General features: G+C 42.8%; 1 protein-coding gene across 3 annotated transcripts in view; it reads left to right on the top strand.

Annotated features, from left to right (window-relative positions):
* Window positions 1-23,693, top strand: part of Esr1 (estrogen receptor 1) — a 349,292-nt gene that overhangs the window by 311,518 nt on the left and 14,081 nt on the right. For all 3 annotated transcript variants that reach the window (XM_075949852.1, XM_075949861.1, XM_075949841.1), the window contains one exon: window positions 1,587-1,720. In XM_075949852.1, the coding sequence (XP_075805967.1) occupies window positions 1,587-1,720 (134 nt within the window). The remainder of the gene's footprint in view (window positions 1-1,586; window positions 1,721-23,693) is intronic.

Here is a 23,693-nt window from a genome sequence, read left to right on the forward strand (position 1 = left end):
TAATTTAGCCCATTTCTAATCATCTGTGTTGCACCCCAAGGTGCGCTTACCGGGAAGATTCTAACCTATGTCCATCCTGGGTCGGAGCTGAATCGCGTCTGTCTGGGAGAGCAGAGCATGGCGTCTCTCTGAGCTCACTTCCTCTTCCTCCCAGCGTTTTGTTCTGTTTACTCCTCCCACCTATGTTTTAACCTATGAGGGCCAGCCAAGCAGTTTCTTTATTGCTTAACCAGTGAAATCAACAGATTGATATATGACACTCCCACATCATTGTACAAGATTTTTTTTAGCTATCCTGGGTTTTTTGCTTTTCCATTTGAAGTTAAGTACCATTCTTTCAAGGTCTGTGATGAATTTTGCTGGAATTTTGATGGGCATTGCTTTTGGTAAGATTGCCAGTTTTACTATGTTAATTCCACCTACCCAAGAGCATGGGAGTTCTTTCTGCTTTCTGGTATCTTCTTCAATTTCTTTATCCAAAGATTTAAAGTTCTTGTCATACAAGTCTTCCACTTGTTTGGTTAGAGTTACTCCAAGATAGTTTATGCTATTTGTGGCTATTGTGAAGGGTGATATTTCTCTGATTTCTTTCCCAGTCCTTTTATCATCTGTGTACAGGAGTGATACTGATTTTTTTGAGTTAATCTTGTATCCTGCTACATTACTGAAAGTGTTTATGAGCTGTAGAAGTTCCTTCATAGAACCTTTTGGGGTTGCTTATGTAAAGTATCATATCATCTGACTTCTTCTTATCCCTTTGATCTTCTTTTGGTATCTCATTGCTCTAGCTAGGACCTCAAAAACTGTATTGAATAGAAATGAGAGAGTGGACAACCTTGTCTTGTTCCTGATTTCAGTGAGATTGCTGGCTAACACTAATTCTTGAAGCTGAGTCTATAGTACAAGATAAAATCCTGCCTTACCCCGAGTGACATAGATTACATGGAGTTGACCAACAGTTCCCAACTCTTACAAATTTATTCCTTCTGTCCTCCTCAAGTCCATGGTAAGGCATGTCCCTCTTCCAATCAAGCAGTCTGTTTTCCTGAATTAATCCTGCATCTCTTAGGGCAAAGTTGAATGCCACTGACTAAACCAGCCTTCACATGCCGTTCCATGTAGCATCAGTGACACAGTCTATAGCTGCCTTGGTTTTCCTGGTCCCAAACAGCATCCCAAAAAGGATAGAGGACACTGCATGTGATTGAAAACCCATAAGCATCTTAGGATGCAGGATCTTTCCTCGTCCCTATAATATGTGCAATGTCTAAAATGTAGTAGCAGCTCCATCATCACACCCGGACCATAAGTATCTTTGATTACCCTAAGCCAAGAGAACTCCACATTTAACACAGCAGATTTGGCCATTGGACATCAGAACTCTTGTAATAATTTTAAGGTTTTATTAATGAAGAATATTTTTCTCTCTTGCTTTCTCAAATTTAAATGGATGCTCACACTCGGTGAAAGAAAGTGGGTTGCCGATGTTCACTACAATTTGGAGGCTGGGAGAGTTTTATGGATGTGAACCTTACATCTTGTGGATGGTTTTCTGTACCTTAATGCTTTTTAACCTTTTTTTGTAGGAACCAGGGTAAATGTGTGGAGGGCATGGTGGAGATCTTTGACATGCTGCTGGCTGCGTCAACTCGGTTCCGCATGATGAACTTGCAGGGAGAGGAGTTTGTGTGCCTCAAATCTATCATTTTGCTTAATTCTGGTGAGTTGCTAACCTGAAAGAATTTGATGGTGGGTTTTCTGAGAGAAATGTTTACTTGTAATTTTCTTTTTAACTAGAGCCAATTTACTCAATATAAAGTATAATGTTAGACATTGAAAGAAATGACATGTATTTGAAATAACCTGTCATCATTCTAATTAGAGACACAGAACCATGTTGATCAACTATGGTATGTGAAAAATGTTTGTGTGTCTGTAGATAGTTTTACATGCTAAAATGGAGCTAGACCAAGGAGCAGTCCTTTCAAGTTATGACGCAGGTCCTGGATGCACAACTCAACTGTGCAGTGTGTGCTTAGCAGGCTCAAGGCCCTGGGTTCAGTACCTAGCAGCAATAAGAGAAATGATGTCATCAAGATATAAAGAAAGAGTTGTTGGAAGCAGGACATGTTTCTGGTTAAAACTGATTAAAGGTACACTTGGCTTAAAGTTTTAGAAAAATAAAATAGATAGAACCATCCTCAACTGGAGGACCACGGAGGGCTACGACAAGGCTTCTGAAAGGGCCCTTCATTCAGGCGGAGTGGTTCGTAGTCCTTGGCTCTCATCCCCACACAGGCCTCAGCTGAGGAAGCCAAGCTAGGAGCCACTGCACTTGTATTTATCTGCTCTGTTTCTTTCCTCCTCTTTTCCTTCCTTCCTGTCCCTCCCTTCCCTCCCCTTTCTTTTCCTTTTCTTTCTTTCTTCTTTTCTCTGAGGTTGGCAGTTAGACATGAGTGTCACCACAGGTCACTCAGATAGAAACTGTGGCTCAGCCTGAATTGACACTCTTACCCTTTCAGCCCCTCCGAATGCCATGTAGAAGCCCTTATCCAGGGCCATCTGTTCCGTAGTTCCATTTGTTGTATCTCCGTGTCACCGTCTCATAGAAATCACATCTGTTCTCAAGCTTCTGACTTGTTTTAGTTCCTCACACCATGCCTGGTCTCAGATTTCTCAAGTAGAGCCACCGAATGATCGTACCCAGAGTGAATCAGTTCTCTATCCCCAAGGCTGTCTCATCCTCATGACCCCAAACCCTCCCCATCTCCTCCCCCCCCCCCCGACAATTTTCTACTTGGGTTCCTCACCAGCGCTAGGCACCCATATTCCTTAATAGTTATCACGGCAATCATCTTCACTTATCAACCGAGAAACGGAAATTGGGACTATTACTCTAGGCAAGGACTGAATTGGGGAGCGAAGTTCCGTGGAAAACATAATAAGGCGCGATGGCCACTCGGGAAGTGATTACGCTGCATTCAAGTTCCTAGTCCCACTCACGAGCATTGTGCTTTCTCATTTGAGCCGTTTGTCCTGCGCGTTGAAGGGTCCAGATCCCACAATGGCTCTTTATTGGATGACTGTTCTGGGAGGAGAGCCACTCGCCTGCACGGCGCCAGGTCCCGATCCGGCTCCTTCTTCAGTGGAGGGCTGGCACGTGCGGACAGCCGGCATGTGGGCAATCTGTTAACTTCAGGGACAGCATGCCTGACAAGTGTTGGGAACTTCTTTTCTGTTTGTTTGTACTCCTACTCTAATCGGAAAAGAATACCCCAGAGACAGGAAGTTAAGTTGTAGAATCAGCCCAGTGGATACCTGTGCTCCTAAAAAAACTGTTTCCCACACACATGTGTCCCTTTTCCTACAGTCTGTTGTTTCTGCTCTTACGGTGGTGCTGATGCATGTTTCATATTATTGCAAAAATTAAAGATGAAACACTAGATTTGTGGGCTCTGAATTTTTATAACCCAATGGAATAAAATGTTAAGGTCTCACCAGAAATCCTTTATAAGACTGACCTGGAGCCTCATCCTGTATTTCCTACTCCAGAATTGGGGTCCCAGCTCAATCTTAGTGATTGGTCAAGCCTTCACCCCCTGACTTTTTTTCCTACCCTCCATCTCAGAAGTTCTGTATACATGCGGGACACTGTTTGGAAAATAAAAGGCTGTGTCTACTGCAGAGTTGACGGTTATCGTTTTGTGAGATGATGGGTAGCTGCTTGCCTTTGCCATCAAGATCAGTACTGCCGGCTCAGGAGAGCTGTAACGAGGCAGACGCAGACGCCAAGCCCAGACAGGCAAAGCCGCTCTTCTCACCACAAAGTGAGCAGTGTTCTAGAAAGAAAGGCCCGTGCCTTGCACAGTTCCTCGTGTTTGCTATTGTTCCTGGAAAAGCAGAGCCAAAGACGGCGAGTCTCTGAGACACAATGGGCCAGTACTGGGAAGCCTTTTCAGAGTGGAAAAAAAAGAAGTCTGCCACAGACAGTTACTGCCATCAATTACCGCCCCAGCACCCTCCCTCCACCCCACACTCCACACACGATTATAACTCTAGGAGTTCCAGATGTTTCTAAAACCTTAACCAACTCACGGCTTTGAACTGGGACAACTCTTGACTTCTCATGAGATTGTGACTCCAGGAACCTCTGACAGAGGCCACACAGGCTGTGACTCAGGGAACCTGGGTAGAAGATGGCTGCCATCTCTGGCTAAGCCTCGGGGATTGGGAGGGAGGAAGTTCATGTCTTGTGCCGATTCTCTGTTACCCAGTTCTGAGAGTCTGTTCACAGTGACCTTGGTTTGGAGGCAGAATCGGGAGAAGTGAAGGACTGTTTTGAGGGCCTGTTTAGAATGTCTTTCTAGAAGCCCCAAGAGGGTCTCCAAGGCCAGAATTCCCACAGAAGAACTCCTCACGGCTGTTTAGGAGGAGACAAATCCTGTGTTAGTTGGAATGATTTACTTGCTTGCAAAAGCTCGGGATCATCCATAGGACAGTCACTGATCCCGCATTGAAGGAGAGATGTGGTCTTGCCTAATGCAGACAGGCCTTAGCGAAAAGTCAGTGCCAGCTTCAAGGCTTTCTGAGAACTAACTGGACGGAGTCCAAGAGGAGGACAGTAGGAAGAGGACAGACAGCCTCAGGGCAGGAGCCTGCAGAGGAGAGGAAGTGAGAGGAAGGACAGGCATGCTAGCCACGGGAGGAGGCTGAGAAGCACCTGCCGCACCTGGCTGCACACCTCCTTCTGCCCAGTGTGACATCAGCTCCTTTCATGATCATTCAGACAATCCCACTGCCTCCAGGTCCAGCTTCATAGTGAGTCTGCCTTCTCTGGACTGTTTGGCTTCTTAGTAACTCATGAACTAGCCTTTTGATAGCTGCCCAACTTTATTTCTTTCCTAAAAGCTCTCATCCATTTCTTCAGTAATTCTGTATTTATAACAGTCTTGCCGAGGTCTTCATGTCAAACATGCCCAAATGAATGTTCTGATTTTGTGTGGTTTTTGTCTCTTTAAGCAGAATTATTCTCTCTTTTTTTAATATGTGTATTTCCCAATTTCCCTAAAAATGGTTTGTTGTTCCTTTTGTGTTTCTCGTGGTCATGGGGCCACATATTGTCAACAGACATTGGCTCATGTAACCCCTTAACAGATGCCTATTTGCTGAACATTGCAGGGGCATGGTCTGGAGAATTGTCATCTTTCTAGGCTGTTCCTCTCACTCTGAAGTACATGCCTTCCCTGGGTTACTGAGGACAGGGGGACAATGACGTAGACATGGAGGATACAGTTAGCAGAGCACAGAAGGCCGTGTGCCATGAAAACTCTCGTTGTAAGAGTGAGAACCTGGCTTCAGCTGAATGGATCTCCGACTTTTATAATGAAATGTTTCAGTTTGAAATCCCCCAGGTAGGCTCCCCAAAAAGTGGAGAGATGCGAGGCTAATAGTAGCAGGGACTATAGCAGCTACCTGGAGACTTCGTAAATTGTGTGGCTTAACTGATGCAGGATGACCTTGATCTTATGGGTTGGACCTTGTGTTGACATACCACAGAGACAAAACTGCAGGATCCCTGCACGGCACTTAATTGTGTGTCTTCTTAGCCTCACGCACCTTCCAAAAACTCCAGGGCAGGTTGCTAACCGGTCAGTGCTAACCCGTTTACCAGCCTTGGAAAAGTCATGTATGTGCAGTTAAGCCTTCAATTCAACTGTTCAATTATGTCTATCATAATGACTAATTTTTGGAGCCACCTTTTACCCGCACACACACATGCACGGGCGTGCGTGCACACACACACACACACCCTACAGTTCTGTATATTGTTTTCTAGAGAAGCTGTCTCACTGTCATCTCATCTCAATCTCTGCCAGCTTATCCAGCAGATCCCAGAGAGTTCCTCCAGTTCCTGCTTCCAGCACTCTCTCTCCTGTCTGTCTTACTCCATGACCCACAGACCAGTTCCGGCTACCCAGAAGCCTCAGTCTATCACCACCAGCAGGCTTTCTGGTTGCTCCTGGAGTATCTCCTGCTGTTGAAACCTGACACCCTTGATTACCTATTCTCCCTAAACTCAACTTCCACTGACACTTGTCTTTCAATGGAAGAAATTCGAAAAAGGAATAAGAACTAATAATACCGACAGACCACTGAAAGTCCAAGGGAGAAAAGAGTTGGAGAAACTAAATGACAAAAGCCGCTAAACTGTGTAGCTTTGGTATTCATTTACGGATGGAAAGCAAAGTTAAAGAAGATCATGCATGTCACACATACATTTTAAAAGCATAGCAGCTGTCTTCTGTTGCCTGGCTCTGCTGTGCTAATATGCATGTCCTGTTTTCATGGTGCCTGATGGAAAGCGCATGAGGCAAAGCTGATGCAATCCTGTTGGCCTTTGCTGCCCTCATGAGCAGCCGCATTCTTGTTAGAGAAACATTTAATTCATGATGAGTTATAATAAAGTTTCCATCTCAGAGAGGCCCCCACCCCCGTCACCCCATTCTGGATTATTTGTACTTTGTGTTATTAGATTAGACAAGCCCTCGGAAGCATTTAGATTTTCAAGTTTAGAAATAAAACAATGATTTAGAGAGGCTCTATGTTTAGATAAAAGAACATTAAAAAAAAACATATTGACTTTAAAACATCAAGGATTCATTAACTCTCCGCAGTCAAAAGTTCCTGACAAGAAGAGGCCTGGGAAATAGCACATGGACACAGCGCCCGGATGCCAGTGCTGTCACATCAGAAAAGATTCTATTATCTCTTGACTTTTTTGTGATGCCAAGCATGCTCACCACAGAGTCTGCTTACTGTCATTATTTTGAGATGAATGGCACTTCATGGTTGCCAAGTGGTTCACGGTCGGTCCCTCTGACTGAATTCTGCAGGCAGCAAAGTCCTCTCAACTTTTGAAGCCTTTCTATTGTGACAGTTTCTGATTCAACCTTAGAGTTCTTGGGTGATATGGTTTCCCACAAGTGGGCTGTGTCTTTGGAATGGTCTCAATTCAGAAAATGGACTCTGCTGTTTACTTGAAGGGTGGAGACCCCTGATAAGCTCTTTGCCTAACTCTAATGGGTCCACTAGTACCTAGCGAGCCTAAGGCCTCACAACTGTCATGGCTGCTGAAAGAATGTCTGTAAGGGATGTGGCCCTGCTCCTTGCCTGTAAACACAGGAGAATGCTAGTGCATGTTTTCCACAGCCTCCAAATACAAGCACCTTCCCTTGTGTCTTTATAAAGGAAATGGCTTTATTCTTCTCAACAGAAGGAATAACAGTAGCCATTATTATAAAGTAAACCACTGACGGAACACTGGAGGCCTGCAGAATCCCTGCCGTTTTCAGTGAAGGGTCTGTTTGTGTAACAAACGTGCTTTTGTGAGTAGACTATGTACAAGACTGAGATTGGTCGCTCACATACTGTATACTGTCTCAGACATCTCTTGGAGCTTCTGAGACGTGGGAGGGCCAACTGGATGGCTTACTTTCCTCACTGCTGTGATAGATATGATATAGTGTACGTAACTGTGTTCTGCACTTTTCTGCAGAGGGCTGTGCTCAGGTCTGACCACAGCCACACCAGCATGAACATGAGAGGAATTCATTGCACCCCAACACTGGAGTAGATGGCGGTGCTGTCACTAAGCGATCAGAAATGTTTAGCTCCGCGGTAGTCCCATGGGCCCACTGTATACAGTGTGGCCCAGCATTGAAGTGTCATCACGACATAAAAGCTAGAACTGTGTTTATATTTACATCTTTTAATCACGGTTATTCACGAGTATTTTTTCCAAAGCAGGCTTAAAAATCGCATGTACTTGTTCAGGATGTATTTAACGCATTTCACTTTTTGAACAATTAAAAGTCATTTTCTTTTATTGATATTATAAGTGATGCTTATTTTATACATTTAGTGATCTTCTGCCCAATTTTAATTTTTGGTTTGCACATTTTAGTAGAAGTGCATTTGCTGAGAGAAAGAGGTCGTGGCCACTTGTAAAGCCTTGACACAAATTGCCTCCTACTCGATGGATGCCATTCGATTGCCCCTCACCAATCACTGAGAAAGGACTCCCATAGTCATACGCTATTGTGCTTGGCAGACTATGAGGCAGGAGAAAGCTGCCAGAATGAGAAGGGAGCTGCTAGCGTCCCCCTGCTCAGCCCCTGCTGGTACTCTGAACACCCACAGTCTAGGATTCTGTATATGTTATCACATAAACACCTCCTTTGCAAGCTACCTTTTCTCTGAACTGAACTTGATGTTGCATGTGGGTGCCATCTAGTTTTGTCTTGTGCACAGACACCATGGCAGTGAACCACCCTTGTAAGCAGTCAGCATGTTTACATGACAGGCTCTCTCAGGCCTTACATTCTACCACTGGCTTTTTTTATAGCTTTTTTTCTTGTTTTTTTGTTTGTTTGTTTTATTATTGTTTTTACTGAGCTATACTGATATTTTAAAAAGCATTATTTATGGATGGAGCTAGAAAACATCATTTTGAGTGAGGTAACCCAGATACAGAAAGACAATTATCATATGTTCTCACTCATAAGTGTTTTTTAAACATAAAGCAAAGAAAACCAGCCTACAAATCACAATCCCAGAGAATTTAGACAACAATGAGATAAGAGAGACTTATGTAGATCTAATCTACATGGGAAGTAGAAAAAGACAAGATCTCCTGAGTAAATTGGAAGCATAGGGACTTTGGGAGAGGGTTGAGGGGAAGGGGAAAGGCAGGGAGGGGAGCAGAGAAAAATGTAGAGCTCAATAAAAATCAATTAGAAAAAGAAAAAAGACATTATTTTCACAGAGCAAGGTAAATAACTGAAAACCTACAAGCACATCATTTTAAATTACTCTTTGGAGTTAGAGAACCAGACTTGCAGTGATGTTGCTAACTCTTGGTTCTGGGACTTCCTGGGATGAACATTCCATTTCCTGGTCATCAATGAGCTTGGAAGAAACAGTTTGACACATGACCTTACCTTAAATCCAGCTCACCCTTTTCTGCTAAAGGATTCAAACTGTGCCCTACCTGAAATCAACAAGTCCCTAAGGATCAAGTGGACTCTGCCTCTCTGTTCTCTGCAGACAGAAGTAGCCATGACTCTGAAGGCCTGAGTGTCATGAGGAAATCACTGTTTTCTTTAGAATTAATGTTGACAACCGTGGTGAGTGACACCCAGAATGTCAAAATTCTTTCTATATTGACAGTCGGAGCGCTGGTCCCTCCGGCTGGGATGGCAATGGGAATGACTGAACTAGATGAGCATCTGTGCCCTGTGAAAGCAGAACACATATAACCTTCCAGAGAAGCTGTGTTGCTGTATGCTCTTCTGGGATTCCCCTCCGCATGTGCTCAGGAAACCTCGTCCTGTCAGACTTTGAAGCTTGTCTGTCATTAGCTGTGCAGCTCAGATTATGGGTGACATCTCAGAATTCTTTCCAGCTGAGAAACCACTGGATAAATTTCCAATGACAATTGGATAGCTTCATTTCCTGCAGAAACCGCAGCCTTGGAGAGTCTCAGAAACACGAACCATCTTAGAGACGATGGAAATATTATGAGAAAAGTAATGAGTAATATCTCCTTGACAATCTCTGTGTTCTTTGAAGGGCCCATTCGCCAGGTGTATTTCCCACTTGACGTCTCAGGTGTTGACACAGTTTGTGAAATTATAGGAATGAGAGGCACTTTTTCGTTTTTCATAGCATTTTTACTCTTTACTGGGTACCCAATGCTGGAACTTGGAAAATACGGACAAGACAGTAAGAAAAACAGTCTCTGAAGCCATCACAATTTCACTAGAGGAAGTAGCCATCGTTAACATTTAGGGTAAAAGTCTACTTAGAAAGACTCACAGAAGCCAGGAGGTGATGACACACTCACACACATTTAATACTATCATGTGAGAGGCAAAGACAGGCAGATATCTGTGAGTTCGAGGCCAGCCTGGTCTACATAATGAGTTTCAGGGCAGACAGAGCTATATGATAGGAAGACTCTGTTCCAAAAACAACAAAACAAAACAAAAAGAGACTCATAGAAGATGCCCACTCACATCAATTCCTTGTTGCCATGCCATCCATTGGTTTATTCTCAAGAGCAGAATTGCTCCTAATATCTTTTACTATTAAAATTACTGTGATCTCAAATGTCTCAAAAGTCTGTCAGTGTCAGCAACTCGTTCTAGTTTCTTGCAAGCCTTAGAGCTAAGAAATTCTGTGTGACATTTGAGTTCTGAGCCAGAGCTGAGGCTTCTAGTTCAGACTGGGCCAATGACTTACCAGCAGGGTGAGTGACTCAGTCAAAGGCAGAACATTTGCCACTATGGAAACACCCTGCCCCGCAGCCCTTGTGTTTGTAGGCTGCCTCCCGTGCTTCAACTCTCACAGTCTTTGTTTCCCAGCAAGTAAAATGTGCTTTGCAAATATTTCTTCTTGAGTTTTTGCCTGTACTGGGACTGGGGAAATCGTTCTGTTGGTAAAGAACAACTTGTAAACACCTTCAGTAATGTAGCAGGATACAAGATGAACTCAAGGAAATCAGTAGCCCTCCTGTATACACAGATGATAAATGGGCTTAGAGAGAAATCAGAGAAACATCACCCTTCACAATAGCCACATATAGTATAAAATAGCTTTAAGTAACTCTAACCAAACAGGTGGAAGACTTGTATGACAAGGACTTAAAATCTTTAAATAAAGAAATTGAAGAAGACACCAGAAAGTAGAAAGATCTCCCATGCTCTTAGAGAGGTAGAATTAACATAGTAAAAATGGCAATCTTACCAAAAGCAATCTACAGATTCAATGCAATGCCCATCAAAATCACAGAAAAATTTATCACAGACCTTGAAAGAATGGTAATCAACTTCATATGGAAAAGCAAAAAATCCAGGATAGCTAAAACAATCCTGTACAATAAAAAATCTTCTGGAGGCATCATGATCCCTGACTTCAAACTCTACTATAGAGCTACAGTGCTGAAAATAGCCTGGTATTGGCATAAAAACAGACAGGAAGACCAATGGAACCAAATTGAAGACCCGGATATTAACCCACACACCAACGAACACCTGATTTTTGACAAAGAAGCAAAAAATATCAAAATAATAGCCTAGAGAATGGGAAAAGAATTTCACCAACCCCACATCAGACAGAAGTCTGATCTCCAAATTATATGAAGAATTCAAGAAATTTGTCATCAAAAGAACAAGTAATCCAATAAAAAAAATGGAGTACAGACCTGAACAGAGAACTCTCAACAGGGGAATCTAAAATGGCTGAAAGATATTTAAGGAAATGTTCAACATCCTTAGTCATCAGAAAAATGAAAATCAAAACAACTCTGAGATTCCATATTACACCTGTAAGAATGGCCAAGATCAAAAACACTGATGACACCCTATGCTGGAGAGGTTGTGGGGAAAAGGGAACACTCCTGCATTGCTGGTGGGAATGCAAGCTGGTACAGCTCCTTTGGATGTCAGTGTGGCGATTTCTCAGAAAATTAGGAAACAACCTTCCTCAAGACCCACAAATATCACTTTTAGGTATATATCCAAAGGATTCTCAACCGTGCCACAAGGACATGTGCTCAACTATGTTCATAGCAGCATTGTTTGTTATAGCCAGAACCTGGAAACAACCCAAATGCCCCTCGACCAAAGAATGGATAAGGAAAATGTGGTATATTTACACAATGGAGTACTACAGAGCAGAAAAAAATAACAACATCTTGAAATTTGCAAGAAAATGAACTGAGCTAGAAAACATCATTTTGAGAGAAATGACCCAGACCCAGAAAGACAATTATCATATGTACTCACTTATCAGTGGTTTTTACACATGAAGCAAAGAAAACCAGCCTACAAATCACAATCCCAGCAAACCTAGACAACAAAGAGGACCCTAAGAAGGACATACATGGATCTAATCTACATGGGAAGTAGTAAAAGACAAGATCTCCTGAGTAAATTGGGAGCATGGGGACATAGAAGAGACTTGAAAGGGAGGGGAGAGGCAGGGAGGGGACTAGAGAAAAATGTAGAGCTAAATAAAAATCAATAAAAAATATGCTAAAAAGAGGACTTTAAGACCCCAATATTATGTCCAGTGCCCACATACAAGGTGTGAGTATTTGTAGGTCCAACCCTGGGAACGTGGGGGCAAGAGGGTCACTGGGACTTGCAGCCAGGAACTCTAGCTGCAGGTTTAGTGAGAGAACTCATCATAGTTTCTTGCCCTTAGGTTGTAAGTGATTGAGAAAGTTCTGAAGTTCACCTCTGGCTTCACATACAAGCATACCTACACATACATGCACATAAACACACACCTACACACAAACATACAAATGCATTCACAAAATTACCTTCCTTGTTTAATAAAATTTACTTTTGTCTTTCATATTTTTATTAATTTGTACAGAATTTTATGCAACATATTTGATCAAATTCATTCTCACCCCTTTCCCAATTCCTTTCAGATTAACTCACTCTCTCCTCTTTGTATCCTCTTTTTGCTTTTTCCTTGAGAAACTCTTTCAGCATCTGTCCTTTTCATCTGGCTCTTATAATCTATCCCCCCATTCTTCTGCAATGTTCCCTGAGCCTTAAGTTCAGGGGGACCCTGTGTTGTAAACATATTAACTGGGGACGAGCACCCCAGGTCGGTTCATCTCTGCATTTTGACCTGTTTTGGTTTTCTATGATGATATCTGTCTACTGTAAAAGAAGCGTGTTGATAAGGGGTGAGCCCAACACTTATCTATAAGGACAGGACAAGGTTTTAGAACACAGACATCACAGTGGCATAGGAAACATCGGTAGTCCTCTAGGTCCACAGGCTCACCAGCCACAGGGAGCTGCCTAACCTTATAGCGCATTTGGAGTCCCTCCTACTGAATAAGCTGTAAGTTCAGTTAATATTGGTGGTCCCCAAGATATGAATATCACTGCCCTTTGGGATTCGTTGCCATTGGCTTTATTGTTGGGTTGGACTATTGATTGCTTGCTTCCTTGGTGGCTTGCATTGTTCTTGGTCAATGTAAGGGAAGCTAGCCCTCAGTAGGGACGCTTTCAGATCATCAGATCCAGACTAATTCCCTCACATCCCATGACTGAAATTTGTGGTGTCTTCAGCAATAGGGCCATTCCTTCTTTTTGTGGAAAGTGTCAGCAAGACAATAGCTTCTATTGCTTTGGGGGGGGTGGGTCTCTTGGACTTCCCAGAACAACACCTCACAAGAAGGCTTCATACCTGACGCTGGTATCGTTGTTATATAGTCTATGATATTTTTTTTTTTGGTTAAAGAGCTTGTCACCTCAGTTTGTATAGCTTAAACTAGTATGTATGTTTGCTCAGTTGTTGTACATATATAAAACTATATTCATATATATGAATAGACATGTGTTACATGCAACTTTAAGTAGCTATGAAATAGCATAATTTCCTATGGATTTCTCAAGCATCCTTGGTGTTACCCATGCCTTCCTGTCCCTCTCACTCGGCATTGCCATCCCATTTCCCTTCCCATGTAAGTCTCCTCCAAGTTCTCCTCATTTCCTCCTCTATAGCAACTGTTAACTGTGCCCTACTTTTCATTTTAGGACAGACTGGGTTCACAGACAAACACCTGAGTGGCAGGTAAAGAGAATTCCCATGTGCTTCTGCCCACCCCCACCCCACCTTCCCCGCTATCAGCATCTTTTATCAGTGGTGCATTTTTGACAACAGGCCTTCAGTGATGCATCATTATCACCCCAAGACAGTAGGGGACATTGGTGATTTTATAGTGTGCGGTTTTTAGCAAGTGTTTCTACTCTCATATTATACAGAGTAGTTTTACTGCCCTGAAATTCTTCTATCCTGCCCCTCTTCACCACCCTTTGGCTTCCTACTGATCTGTTATATCACCAGAGTTTTGATTGTTCAGGGTGTCTTGTTTTGTAATAACCCAGTGTATTACCTTTTCAGATCGATTTCCCTTGCTTCATATTGATTGCATCCTGTTCTTAAATGTTTTCTCGTGACATGGTAGTTCATACATTCATTGTTAGCTCTGAATAACATTCCAGTGTCTGGATATTCCACAGTTTGTCCATGCACCAACAAAAGAAAGCTTGATTGCTTGCAAGTTTTCATAATTGTGGATAAAGCTGCTACAAATGTGTGTGTAAAAACTGGGTATGGGTTTAAATGTCTATTTCCTTTGCAAACACTAAAATGTGTGATTACCGGATCCTTTGGTGAGAGTTTGTCATGTTTATTAGAAACTTCCCAGATGCCACCCAAAGGAGCAGTAGCATGTTCATCCCATCAGCTAAGGGTGTATGTCTCTGTTGCTCACTTCCTTTTCGGCATTTTCTATTGTTAATATTCTGGAGGTTAACCGTTCTAAGGGACATGTCTTATTACTGTTTTAATTTTTAATTTCCTAAACTCATTTGATGCTAGACATCTTTTTGTATGCCCCATTGCTCTCTGTATTTCTTCTTTGGTGAGATGCATGTTAAGATTTCCCATTTTTTTGTAAATCAGTTGACATTTTATTGTTGAGTTTGAGTAGCTTTCTACTTATTTGGGGCAATAGTTCTTTCTTGGACATGGCTTTGCAAATATTTTCTTCTCTGTGTGGCTTGTCTTCTCTGTGTTTGGAGACTGGTAGTTTTTACCCTTCTTTCTGCTGATGTCAAGTCCTCTGGAAGAAGTCTCAGGGTTATCCGAGAATGCGGGACAAGAAACAAGTCAGAGAGCATAGGCACCCCCTGCTCTCATTCCTGCTTTAATAAAGGAAGAATGGCTTTACTGAGTTTAAATGTGAGAGTTCCACAGGAGACTAACATGTCTGTCTGTCTCTCTGCCTTTCTGTCTGTCTGTCTATCATGATCAATAAATCTATCTATCTATCATTTATCTATCTAATCTACGTATAGATGTTTATTTATCTATAGGTATAATCATATAGGGTTCTTTTGATTCTTCAGATAATTCCTAAGCCACCAAACTAGCATTTTTTAAAATAATTTTCCTCTTTTCCTCAAGAGTTTCATACATGTTTTCAACAAAATATGATCACACCTTTCCTTTTATTCTCTACTCATGTTCCCCTCAACATGGCCTCCTCCAAACTTGGTCTCCTCTTTGTCTCCCTTCTCTTCTCCCTCCTTCTTCTCTTCCTTCTTCTCCTCCTCTTCCTCCTCATTCCTGCTTCCTCTTATTCTTGATAACCCACTGAGCCCAGCTAGTGTAGCTCATATGGTTCCACAGTCAAACTAACCGACCTTAAGGCAGCTTTTGAAACACAGAATTCTAGAATCCCATGTCTTCATTGTTGAAATGTAGTAGAAGCTGTCTTCTCCTTAGGAAAAGATAAAAGAAGCCTGTCACACTCATAGGATGCCATTTCAATGGCCTTTCTATCCAGAGGAGCAGTCACTTTAAGACAGAAGTGAGACACTTTAAAGGTACATGCGACTCACAAGCTCACTTGTCTCTTGAAAATGGGAAAATTGGACACTAGTTATAAATAAAAAGCAAAACAAAACAACAAAACCCCAAAGGGGACCCTCAGCCATTTTGGTTCTCCCTTAGGAGAGAGAGGGAGTTTCTCTGAGGATTTGCCCTTAAGGGGATTAGACCCCGAAATCAAGACTAAGAACCTGGGACCTCGTGTCTTAGCTCCTGGTGCTGAGCAGTACAGATACTTGAGCAGGCTGCCCCGCCCCACTGATGAGGACATCTGTGAGGTCTTAGCTCTCCAGTCAGGTCTTCTGAATGAGAGACTAAGTCAGCAGAGTGCTTGATGCTGTCTTAGGAGCATGGCTGTTTGCACGAACTTCTGTCTATTGATTTACAGGGAAGAAGGCACGCTTCCCCATTGTTCGGGTCAGTTCGTGATGCTCCAAAGGCTCCAAAATACTTTCTGAATTTCATGCAGTAAGAGGTGGCAAATTAATAGTTAGCAAATCCCATATAAACATAGAGCATGGTGAAGAATCATTGAGTCTGTGAGCTAGCTTAGCACACAGAAGCAACTTTGTTCCTAAGAGAGGCCACAGGGTTGACTCTCATGCTCTTGGCCAACCAAAAGAGAAGACGTTCCATTGCGAGGCTCACAGACTTTTCAAAAAACAGAATACAATTTACCTGTATCTACTCAACAGAACCTCCCTGAAGGCAAAGCCCTACAGAGATGACTGCTCACCAACCAGAAGCTGATAAAGACCATACAACCGAGATTTCAGTCATCCGTTCTCCCAAGGGAAACTTGAATGCTGGTGTTTTGCAGTTTGATGATGGTCTGTGCATCCTGGTTTCACACTTTCTGTGGCTGTGATCAAACGCTCTTAGACCAAATGCAATTTAGGGGAGGAAAGGTTTTCTCTGGCTTTTTATTTCCAGGACGCAATCCATTATCAAAGGAAGTCATGGCAGGAACTCAAACAGGATTTTCAAGCAGAAGCCATGGAGGAATGTTGCGTACTGGCTTGTTCAGGCTCGTGCTCAGCTGGCTTCTTATACAGCTCGGCACCACCTGGCTAGGGATATTGCTGCCCACAGTGGGCTGGGAGCTCTGATGTCAATTAACAATCAAGATAGTTATGTTACAGACATGCCCACGGGCTGATCTGATCTAAGCAATTCCTCAGTCTGAGGTTTCCTCTCAGATGACTCTAGGCTACGGCAAGTTGGCATAACTATGTCACCATGGATGGGACCCTTGTATGGATAACCAGCTAGACAGAAAGTATCCTGGGAAAACTGTCACCAGCACACCTACCCAGCAGTATGATCTTATGCTCCTTCCAAAGCACCCATATAGCTTAGATGGGAGGATCTAAACAACGGAACATGAAGTAGCCAAGGCTGTCATCTCATATCTGGTGGTGCAGGACCACCAGGAGCTGAATTTCCAGTCTGCCTCTTCTTCATCATGTTCCTCCCTAAAAGTCCGACATGGATGGTCATGTGTGTTGTAGCTGCTGCTCTTGCATAGTTGATCTACCTCACACATAACAGCTTAAAAGTGTTTGGTCACGAATTTTGAAAGGACAGTGATAGAATGGTTTGTGTCTTCAGCAAGATGGCTGGGGGCTCCAATGCAGGGACCTGGAAATGAACATCACTTTGAGGCGTCTTTGTTGTTGTGGATGGACATCACTTTGAGGTATCTTTGTTGTTGTGCTGTTGGACGATGCTAGCTGTTGTCTAAGATACTGGTCCAAGATCAACTTGGGTAGTGCTCTTTGTCTTCTCCACACTAGACCTCTTATGAGGTGATAAAGGTTCCTGATACAACTATGTTGAAGGAGCGGTAGGGCTGTGTCCCACCACCCAGCTAGCTTTACCCGAAATAATTACACGGAAACTGTATTCTTTTAAATACTGCTTGGCCCATTAGTTCCAGCCTCTTATTGGCTAGCTCTTACATACTGATCTAACCCATTTCTAATATTCTGTGTAGTACCACAAGCTGGCTTACCAGGAAAGATCTTAACCTGTGTCTGTCTCAGAGACAAGAATCATGGCGACTGCCTGACTTGGCTTCTTTCTCCCAGCATTCTATTCTGTCTACTCCGCCTACCTAATTTTCTGTCCTATCAGGGGCCAAGCAGTTTCTTTATTAGTGTACCAATGAAAGCAACAGATAAGATACAAGACCTACCTCCATCATCCCTAAAGTAGCTACCAAGGCAAAAACTATATGGCCTTTTATGACGTATGCTTAGAAGACATGAGGGCCATTTCCAGCCTAAAAGCTGGAATTCCATTGGCTATAAGCAAGTCATGAGTCCACCTAGACCTGGAAGAGTGGACTTAGATCCACTATTTCTATAAGAAGAATGCTCAGAACTCATTGCCAAATACAGCTATATGGTAGGTATTGATGTGGTGTATCTCAGGGAAATAAAATCTGCCTGAATGTACATAGCTGTGCCCTGCTGTGCAGATATGTGCATGTGAGTGTAGGGCCCCCAGAGACAAAGGCATTTGGTCAGTTATAGATGGAGTTATAGGTGCTTGGGAGTTGCCTGATATGGGCACTAAGAACTCTCACTTGGGCCCACAGTGAGAGCAGTGTGCACTCTTCATCCCTGAGACATCTCGCCAGGCCCAGACTTTATGTCTTCTATGAAGCATATGTTTGGAGCATCTCCTTTCTAACCCCAGAAGGGTAGTAACAGATTTCTCGAAGAACAGAAAAGTCAGAACCCTGGATGGCTCTCAATATGTTACCAATAGAACCAATAGAAACAAAACTCCAGTACCAAATATATGCCAGTAGCAACATTGTCCTAAAAGACCGAAGCTAGGATGTTGTCTGTTATGAAAAATAAAATCGGAGGTTTCATATATAGTCAAGCACATGATTGTGCTTGAATGTAAAAGCCCACGTGTCCTGTTTTGCCTCTAGTTAAGTGAATCACCTCATCAGTGTCTCCATGAGAAGTCATTAAGAGATGCATCCTCTGAGTCAGCTTGGATGTGTTGATGTGCTACACGCGTACCTTCAAGAACATCTAGTACATTTCAATAAAAATTACACCAAATGGACAGATATTTCTGAATCAGACCTGTATGGTTTAATGGTTGTTGGTGCCAAGAACATGCTCACAGGGGTAGAGGCATCGCAAGTGAACAGGACCACCTGTTCCTGTGTTGGCTTCTGGCAGGGACATGCCTTTTCAGCTATCTCTTCCCCTGTGACTTCACAAGAAAGGAATATTGGCCACATGTGTCACATGATCTACACTATGCATGTAATGTTATGCATGGGCACAAAGACTGCATCCCAGGGATGCTCTTCGCCTTGCAGGTAAATACTGCCCATCTGGAAAAGGATGGGTGTCCCCCGTCACTGGATACATATTTCTCAGAGCAATACTCCTTTTTTTTTGCTAAGCACAAAAAATGATAATTAAGTTTCTGAATGGCATAAAGCAATCTCTTTGAAGTCCTCGGTAGCGCTGTGTCTCTGAATCAGAGCAAATCAAACATTCCAATGTCCTGGGTTTGCCCTTTACACTTCAATTTGTTCTCTGAACACCCTGGCTGCTCTGAAGTATGCCAGTATTCAGATGAATAGTGAGCATGATGGGGAATGACTAAATGTTTCTAGAACCAAAATTGTGGCTTCTGTTACAAAGAATAGAAATACTGGCATTTGGGAAGAAAAAGAATTCTAAGTAAAACATTCTTTCTAAGGTCTTAAAGTGTAGAGAATGCCAATGAGAGAAGGCACAGTGAATACCCTCCAAATGTTATCCCTTTTCGACGTACTTGCTTAACCATAAATAAGTAGAAAATGCTTTTTGAATTATATAAGAATGGGACACTTACTGTAACAGAGAAGCTCCACGTTGCGTAGTGACTCAAACATGTGTGTAATAATATTAAATCAGCGAATAGGCTCATGTTTGAGATACTGTGAAATGTGTGCATGTGTTTGTCTGTCTTTCTGTATTTCCTGGCATGCAACTTGTAAAGCCTTTGAAAATGCCAAAGTGATAGTTCTTTTCTGTGCTAATTGGTTTGCTGAGCAGCCAGTAGCCCCTAAGTGACGTCAGGATGTGGTTATTCCTGGAAAGATCAATGCCTGGTTAGAGTTGAAGGTTTATTTGATTATCAGTGGACAATGATTTAGTTAGTCATTCTTATAATAGCAAAACACCTTCCCAAATCCCAAATGCTAAGGCTTAGGACAGCTAAGAATGAGGAGCTGTGGGGTGCAATGCACCCCCATGGAGCAGAAAGCACCACCCTGGTCCAGGCGTCTCTTCATTGGCATCTATTGTCACATTCTTTGTAAGAAACAGAGATCATCAGTTCCTGAGTTATGTGGCCCACTAATCAAACCCAAGCAAGGAGGGGGTTGTGAGAACCCCAACTGTTGGCTAGTTAATCAGAATATGGGTGAAACAGCCTAGAGCTGGCAAGTAAATTTGAGGGAGGTGAGAACTCATTCTGGGGACTGAGCCCTTCCCTGTGTTGCTAACTCCAACTGGGGACCTGCTTGATTGCTGGTGAAGAAAAACTCCCATAACATTTAGAGTCACAGAAATTGGCTGTACTGGTAGCCGTGGTGTGAGAAAACCAGTGTCCAGTTCAGGTGTGTGGTCTCTTGCTAGGAGGTCTTTCAGGGACTCGGGGAGAAATGAAGACTTCGTCACTTGTTGTTTTCTAAGACGTAGCTCTAGTCTAAGAGTCATAATTGGGAAGGAGGGAAGGAGAGGCAGTGCACGCCCTGCCGAGGGTACGCACAAAGAAGACACCCTTTAGAGTTGGAGTGTGATGATAGTACAGCTTTCATACAACAGCGATGCACCCCATGTTGTCAGATTCGGCCTTTTGGTGATCCCAAGATGTAAAATTCAAGGCAGTCATATGATCCATCACTCTGGCTGTGCAGAAGTCGCCACTGACGAGTTTTATTGAAACACAGATGTCAGACTCCACCCTTGGCTCGAAATGATCAGACTTTGATGGAGCCCAGGCAAGTGTTGTTTCTTGTAAAACTCCACAGGAGATTTCAAGATATTCATGATTTGAAGATAAATCGGTGTGCTTTCATAACTTTTATAAAGGAGAAGTTGTACTGGACTCACTTAAAAAGGTGAAGAATGCTGTGCACTCCAGGGCAGATAGGCAATGCTTGGCAAAGGTTTTTGTTTGTTTCTTTATTTGCTTGGTTAGGATTTTTTTGGAGTGCTTAACTGTGACCATCATGAGGACTATTTGAATATAATGTGGAGCTTTCTACCCAGGAAATACATGACACAATAAATCAGTACCAGGTTTGGATACCAGAATAAGACACTGAAAGCCAAGCAAAGCCTATTTGCATATTATAAAAGGAGGGAAATAAGTTTGTTTTCAGTGAAAGAAAAACATGATGAAGAAACAGTTTTTCAACCCAACTGAGGCTGCATAGAAGACACCGTGTCGAGATGACTGGTTTGTATTAGGCTAGAAGGTAGGTGCCAGGAAACAATATGCAGAGGCACCCTAACATCCCACTACAGTACAGGCAATTGGTTTCTCAAAGTTCAATGGGCTTTAGAGAGAAGATTGGCAATGGAGCAGAGACAATGGATTGGTAAAAGAAAGACTGCAACACCATTCTGAAGAGCTGAGGAGGAGAAAGAGCCAATGTAAAATACAAAGACAAGAATCCCTCAATCCTCAGTTCATGGATTTCTCCCAATCCTACAAAATTATTTAAGGATGTATAGGATTCAAGAACACAATTTTATCTGTGCCTGGTATTTTATAATCATTGACTCCGATTTTCTTTAGAAAAGTCAACATCTCCTCTACACATCTATACAACCAATTCGGTGTTGTCTGTAGTACCTGCTCGATGACTCAAAGAACTTCAAGTAAATGTACAGCTGGGGAGCTTACATGTTACTCCAAACTGAAAAAGTACATCAAACACTCTTTTTTAAAATTAAATATTTTAAATTTATTCTTGGAAATTTTTACATAGGTATGCAATATATTTTGATCATATTCAGGCACCATCACCCCTTCACATTCTCCTTTCATTCTTCTCCACACTTTCTTTCTCCCCTCTTACTTTAATATCCTTTTTAATGACCCACTGAGTTTAACTAGAATTGCTTGCATGGGCATGGACGTGGGGTTATTTACTAGAACATGAGTAGCTTTACTCATAGCTATACCACTGAAGGAAACTGGCTACCTCTGCCATCACCAGCAGCCACTAATTGCCAGTAGCTTCTTAGCTAGGGTTGGGTCTTCATGAGGCCCTTCCCCATTGAGGAAGTTCTTAATGACTTGGGAAAATGTGTTCCGGCTAAACTTTTCTCCCTGTAAACTCATCTGTGTACTACATCTTTTGGATACAGTCTTATGAAGGCATTTAAAACAGGTTTAAATGTGTGTGTGTGTGTCAGACAGACAGAGAGAGAGAGAGAGTAAAACTATGGAACAAATTTAAGCTCCTGAATATGCTTGTCAAGTGTTCTGCCTGTGACCCCTAGTTGTCTTTGCAAAATGTTTGACTTCAAATTTGTATTTATAGTATGTTAACTCAACAGGACTTTCCTGAGATGTACCTCTGTCGGGGGAATTATTGCCTGGGACTGTCCTGTACTTTGCAGAACATCTAGAATAGCTCTTTTTGCTGAGTAACAGCAGCCACCATGTTACTGTTGAATAAACTATCTGTATTAGTTGCTTTTCTGTTGCTGTAACAAAATAGCACAACCAAGGTAACTTATAAAAGGGATTGGTTGGGGGGGACTTATGGTTCCAGATAGTTAGGATCCATGATGGTGGGGACAGCAGGTGGCAGCCACCATGGCTGGAGAAGCAGCTGAGAGCTCACATCTCAAACCACAAGCAGGAATCAGGGAGAACACATTTGAAACCACACATAGGTTTTTGCACCCTCAATGAATGCCCTCTGTGATGTACTCCATCCAGCAAGACCACACTTCCTCAGCCTCCCCAAGAACTGTGCTACCAACTAGGGGACAAGTATTCAAATGCCAGAGACTTACATGGGAACATCTCATTTAGACCTCCACACTGATCAGAGATTGATGTCCATCAGAAATAGTCCTCCCCCTAGGCAGAGTTGCAGTCACAGAAGTAGAGAGCCAACCAGGATGATGATCTTATGGTCTGCCACAAGGCATTTCTGAGAAAAGCCTTTGGCTGCAGAGACACTTCTCTGCTGGAAACCTCAACATTGTTTAGTCTTCCGTGAACACTGCCATTTCCTTCTGATCCCAGCTGAGTGACAGTGTGGCCCAGGTGACTTACAGCCCTGGTCCAGGTGACTTATACCTCTATCTTAATCTTTTCCCTTTGAATCATCCCTGCTCTTTTTTATTTTATTTTATTTTATAAATCAAGTTGCTATAGACTGAAAAGCCTTCCTCCCAAGGCCAGCTACTACATTATTCCTTTGGGGGGAAAACAAGTAAGATTTGCCTTGCTGGAAGGATTTGCAGCTGGTAAGCCCAAGGTCTCAATGGTCTTCTCCCCAGCAGTCAGATGAGCCGAAGTCAGTGTAGGCCAGCAGCCCAGGGGTTGCCTAAGCTTCCTCCTGGGTGTATCCAGGGTTGGGTGTGCTTCAGTCCTCCTCTAAGTTATAGAAGATTCCACTGGGAGAAAAGCAGCTGGGAAATAGAGAGGGTATTCCTGTGAGGTCCAATGTTGAAAGAGCGTTGTAGTAGAACAATGGGAGAGTTGAGAGCATATGAGCCTGAGCAAAGTTAGATTGTGTCAGCATCTCTAGGCAGCCCTGCTAGTGTGGTCCTATAAGCCTAGCTACTCAGAAGTTTGAATCAGGAGGTTCTCAAGCTTTATCTTGTCTAGACATCAGAGTAAATTTGAGGCTAGTTTGGGCAGTTGGGTGAAGTCCTGTCTCAAGAAAAGAAAAGGGAGGCTGGAGGTAATGTAAAAAGAAAAAATATATAGTTCAGTAGCAGAGTGTTTGCCTAGCATGTGTGATGCCCCAAGTTCAATCCCTAGTCACACACACACACACTCACCACACACAGACACACACACTTACAGCATACACATTCACACACAGTCAGACACACAGACATACCACACAGACATACACACCACACACTGTCTCACACAGACACACATATATACACACCACACTCTCACACACAGACACACTCACACAC

Source organism: Microtus pennsylvanicus, chromosome 1 (assembly GCF_037038515.1).
Source record: "Microtus pennsylvanicus isolate mMicPen1 chromosome 1, mMicPen1.hap1, whole genome shotgun sequence".
Lineage (NCBI taxonomy): Eukaryota > Metazoa > Chordata > Mammalia > Rodentia > Cricetidae > Microtus > Microtus pennsylvanicus.